Source organism: Camellia sinensis, chromosome 12, assembly GCF_055761805.1.
Source record: "Camellia sinensis isolate YWXY chromosome 12, ASM5576180v1, whole genome shotgun sequence".
In the NCBI taxonomy this organism is placed as follows: domain Eukaryota; kingdom Viridiplantae; phylum Streptophyta; class Magnoliopsida; order Ericales; family Theaceae; genus Camellia; species Camellia sinensis.
The window spans coordinates 33,438,221-33,443,848 of NC_138972.1; the positions used below are offsets into that span (position 1 = coordinate 33,438,221).

The 5,628-nt window shown below is 37.7% G+C and overlaps 1 protein-coding gene across 1 annotated transcript; it reads right to left on the reverse strand.

Annotated features, from left to right (window-relative positions):
• Window positions 1-2,982: 2,982 nt before the first annotated feature.
• On the reverse strand, window positions 2,983-4,896 carry LOC145803492 (uncharacterized). Its single transcript, XM_082896774.1, has 2 exons — window positions 4,144-4,896; window positions 2,983-3,828 (listed from the first exon to the last, which is right to left on the reverse strand). Exons 1-2 carry the CDS (start codon window positions 4,894-4,896, stop codon window positions 2,983-2,985), a joined length of 1,599 nt encoding a protein of 532 aa, XP_082752900.1.
• Between the last annotated feature and the right edge of the window lie 732 nt (window positions 4,897-5,628).

A 5,628-nucleotide genomic window follows, 5' to 3' on the forward strand; every position in this document is an offset into this window, starting at 1 on the left:
AATGTAAAATGGAAAAATTAAAACTTTGTACAATCATGCAAGATCCTTCAGTTTAATACTTGTACTATACCAATGTAATTGTGAGGTCAAGGGACCAATCCCAGCTTAAACACCAAAACACAAAACACAAAATACTGACTGGCTTATGATGCTGATTGAGCATTTGTTTGTATCAAGAGGCATTTTCTTAATACTACTTAAAAGTCTGTATTGCAATTACAAGGTTAAGCTGGCTAGTCATAACTTAATCACCTCAAACAAAAGCTTGTGAAATTCACAAATCAAGGCTAATAATAATATCACATATTAAAATCTCTGCATCACAAAATTGCATTCCCTATATCCTTCTCTTGCATGTGTTTTAACTGTGAGACTGTGGAACCCATTCAGCTTAACACAGCACAGGATTGTGTTGCAAGGGGGACCCAAAAGAAAGAAGAATAAGGAGAAGAGAATCAAATTCACAACATAGGATTGTGGTGCAGAGGGCCATCTTGTTTATGCTATGAAACTACATTGCTAGTTTGTAGGTCTAATTATGGGCCTACAATTATGTTTATTTAGTTGTATATGCCTTGAACTATGAATAAATGATTTAAATCCAGGACAAAAAAATATATATCAGACCTAATTCAATTGCCACCCAGTTTCCGTCTAGTGTTGTTTATCAAAACATAAATCCTAGCTCTTTAGTAAGGTTTTGCAAACCAAACGAACCATTTGGAAAATGATTTTACAAGAGATTAAATAAGTGAAAATTAAAAGACTTCCAGTTTCTGCATCTTCAATCATCGTATTAAAGGTGGGGGAGTTAAAAGGTCTCCCATATAAATAGCAAGAGAAATGCACTGTGTGAACATCACACATTATTGGACAAAAATTAAGGTCAAACATTAAAAGACAAGAAGCAGATCATCATGCTTTATGACAAAGTTGCTATCACATACTAGTAAATAAAAAAATGGCAGTCACCACAAAGCAGTAAAACATAAGATCGTAATGACATGAATCAATCATTGTGAACACAAAGGTCCATTGTACTTAACAATTCTCAGCACATGGCAGTCAAAAATAAGATAGATACATATGCCAGTCAAGAGAGGCACTCCAATATTACTAAAGTGGTTTCCAAATTTTCAGATACAAACCAAAGTGGTTTCTATGTGGGATTACAAACCAAAGTGATTTCCAGATTTGGACAAAAACCAAATTATTTTCATGTCTGATTACAATACTCAATGACATATGCAGCGTTCTTATTATAACTATAGAATTTTCATAATAATAGAAGTTTGACGAGCACCAATTGTTCCAAAATAAAAATAAAAAAAAAAACTCATTCATGATATTGTTTTATATCACGACATATTGACACTTACAAAGATAGATCCCCCTTCATTATAATGAGTTTCCTTTGCATTTCTGCACCAATTGAACATTCACATTGCTCTAATTATGACTTGAAGTAAAGCATGATACACATCAAGATTCTACATCAACATATGTATCAAAATCACTTTGTAGGTCATATTCTTCGTCTGTGTTGTCACCCTCCCTCATTAACCCATCTTCATCATCACAGATGAAGGCATCATCTGTAACACCCTTGGCTTCTACACCTCTGACAGATTGCAAAACTTCCATTGGAATAATTTCATATTCAATATCATGTCGACGCAAAACCACATCATCATCAATAGCCATAGCTGGTATGACCTCGGTGGTTTCTTCTTGTTGGAACACATCATCAGGTTGTACGTCATCCATCTTTGGCACATACCAAATTCCTCGATGTTGAAACTTTTCTACGACTCTCCAATTGGTACCTAATTTGGTGTCATTAACATAGAATACTTGTTCAACTTGACTTGGTAATACAAATGAGTCATCTTTGTACCATCGACTTCTTACATCAACTGTAGTCAAATGTGGTTCTACATGCATAGTTTTGCTACTACCGGTATTAAACCATTCACATTGGAACAATACAATCCGACGTCTGAACAAGTAGTTCAGTTCCCACACTCTGTACAAGTGTCCATAGAAGTGTATCAATTGGCCTTCATGCTCCCCTTCCACGACTAATCCACTATTCTGACTTTTACGGCGGTTGTCACGGTCGATAGTATGAAAACGAACACCATTACAAAAACATCCTGAATATGTGTTCACTAAGCCACTAGGACCATTGGCTAATGACCACATATCATCAGTTGCTTCGGGGGAAACTTGGCTCCGTAATTCATTCATCTACATGAAGAACATGTGTCATGTTACAAGCATGCACAATATTAACGTAATGTACGATTTATGGTAGGATATGAGAATACTAGCTTACATGATCTTTGAACAATTTAGGGAATTCTTTTCGATGTCTGTTTTCGATGTCGAATGCACCGGCTCTTTGGTGTAACAAGTTCTTGTGCTCCCTAGTTACAAGAAATGCGATTCAAAAATATTTACTAACATAAAGACTAATCGATTTACAACAAACACATTCTAAATACATTTGAAGGATTCATACTCTACGTGTTTATCGACTTCTGTGCTATTGTGTAGGACAAACAAATGAGCTATCTCGCGTTCAGCTACGGACACATCGGACGTCCTTGTCATTAGACCAAAAGGATGGACATTTTGAGTGAATACCGCCAACCCTAGGCCACGATCACCCATGTCATAATTCCTTTCTGGGCAGTTAAATAATGTTTCAACTCCATCCAAATACATTGAACAAAATGTTGTACATTCTTTGGAAATGTAAGTCTCGGCAATAGAACCTTCGGGATGAGCTTTGTTGGCCACAAACCCTTTTAGACGACCAAGCAACCTAACGAAAAAAGCTAATGACAATGTTATATTGCAATCTTTATATCAACAACAAAGCGTTAATTAAAATTTGACACTAAGGCGAGGGCTGAGTTAATACCTCTTAATTGGGTACATCCGTCTATATTGCACTGGGCCTCCAAGCATAGCCACTCAAGGCAACTGAATTGCCAAGTGGACCATGACATCAAAAAAAGCCGGCGGGAAAATCATCTCAAGCTTACAAAGTATGAGTACGATTTGTTCATCTAATTTCTCCAACTCTAAACACCTCAATGTCTTTGAACACAACTGTTGGAAGAAATTTCCCAACTCAAAAAGTGTCGTCCCAATTTCCTTATTAAGGTAGCCACACATCCCAATTGGAAGAAGTCGTTGTATAAGGACATGGCTGTCATGACTTTTGAGGCTAGAAAATTTTCCAACTTGAGCGGTCACGCAATTGGAGATATTTGCTGCATAGCCATCAGGGTACTTAATTGTTTTCAAGAAATCACAAAAGCCTTTTCTCTCTTTCACAGACAATGTGTACAATGCGGGAGGCTTCTCAAAGGACCTATTAGAACGCCTCTTCAAGTGTAACTCTTTACGTATTCCCATGTCCTCCAAATCTAAGCGTGTTTTGTCCATGTCCTTGTTCTTTCCATCTATGCTCAAAAGTGTCCTAACGACATTGTCACATATATTTTTTTCAATATGCATGACATCAAGGTTGTGTCGAAGCTTCAATGTTTTCCAATATGGCAAGTCAAACTTAATGCTTCTCTTGCTCCAATTCAAATTTTGATTTTCATTCCTTTGTCGTTTTCGATTTTGTGGGTGCTTTCCATACGGCTTGTAAGTCCCAGAATCAATTTGCTCTAGTATTTGTTCCCCCGATAAATCCAAAGGTTTGGACCTATGCTCCGTTTGACCGTTAAAGAGCTTACTTGTTCGCCAATTGTGATTCTCAGGCAAGTAGCGACGAGCACCCATATACCCTATTTTACTTCGTAAACCCTAGGACGATGCATTATTGTTACAATTAGGGCAAGCCAAGTAACCCTTTGTACTCCACCCTAACATGTTACCATAAGCAGGGAAGTCATTTATAGTCCACATTACCGCTGCATGCATTCTAAAAATTTTCCTATTGGATGCATCATATGTTTGCACACCATGCTCCCATAAATTCTTTAATTCTTCTATTAATGGTTGCAAGTAAACATCAATGTCTCTTCCAGGTGCCGAACATCCGGGAATAAGCAATGACATCATGCAAAATGGCTCTTTCATACACTTCCACGGTAGGAGATTGTAAGGCATTATGATTACGGGCCACATGCTATATGATGTGCTCATATTTCCAAATGGATTGAAACCATATGTTGCCAGCCCTAGCCTTACATTTCGAGAGTCTTGTGAAAACGTCGGATGTTGCTTATCAAAGTCCTTCCATGCTTCACCATTGGCCGGATGCCTTAATATGTCATCATCCACACGCTTCTCATTGTGCCATCTCATATATGCGGCTGTTTTTTTGGACATATACAGTCTTTTCAACCTCGGTGTCAAAGGAAAGTACCGCAATACCTTGTGTGGAATCTTTTTACCACCGTCATCATTCAACTTGTATCTATGCGCGTCACATGTAGGGCAATTCTCCAAATTTGCACTCGCCTTCCAAAATAGTGCACAATCATTCTTGCACGAATGAATTGTTTCATATCCCAAACCCAAGTCACGTAAGAACTTCTTAGCATCATAGAGTGTCCATGGAACATTTTGATCACATTCTGGTAGAATGTCCTTGAATACCTGCATAACCATATCGAATGACTTGTTGCTCCATTTGTTGTACACCTTCACATGAAGCATCTTAATGACGAATGATAACACAGAGAACTTTTCACATGTCGGGTAAACTTTGCGTTGTGCATCTTCGAATAACCTAATGAACTTATGCAAATCCTCCATCTCCAAACCATTAGGTTCCTCGTCGGTATGATCATCCATAAGACCACTCATGTAAATTTCTTCCAACATAATAGGCAATTCACCCATGAGCGGATCACCGATATCTGTCATACATTCGCCACTACCTCCACATTGGTCATTTGATACACTAGGATGAGACACGGAACATGTTCCCCGTGGTACACCCAAGTTATATACGAAGATGCCATTCCTCTTCGGATCAAGTACATCCACACAACTTGTCTGCTATATTTTGTGCCATTAATGCAATCGACACACAGACACCTAATTTCATCCTCTATGCCTAAATTTGCCATAGCAAAATCAAGGAATGCCTTCACCCCTTGTTGATACTCTTTACTTGTCAACCTATTATTTATCGTCATCCAACTCTTGTCCATTTTTTGTCACCTACAACTCAAGCACAGATTGAACTTTTCAGAAATGAGAACACGCATTTCAAGTTGAGATAGATTATATTGTTTTTTCATTCACTATTTGGCTTGTCACAAAAATCTCTTTTAGGGTAGGACCAAATGAAATGATTTGTACCATGAGGGGCCTGCCTTTCCCTAACACCTAAGTGAACGATTTGTTCGTGTCATGCTTATTTAAAGCTGACCAGATAAACAGACGTGTTTATTGTCAATAAGTAGGAAAGAAATTGTCACACCGAAGTTCAATTCAATTTGTTAAACACAAGATAACAACACAGACATGGTTTCCCATTTCAAACAAGCAAAATGTTCAAAGCATGGTCTTTTCTCAACCAAGTGAAACAAAAAAAGAAAGTAATCCAAAACTTAAAGCAACAAATGTTTTGTCGAAATACGTATAAAATTG

What these genes read in the sequence shown, in the direction of transcription:
- LOC145803492 (XM_082896774.1), bottom strand. Translation starts at nt 4,896, where the DNA reads ATGACAGATATCGGTGATCCGCTCATGGGTGAATTGCCTATTATGTTG. An exon ending in CATCATATAGCATGTGGCCC is followed by an intron (nt 3,829 to 4,143) that starts GTAATCATAATG and finishes GCATCGTCCTAG; the next exon opens with GGTTTACGAAGTAAAATAGG.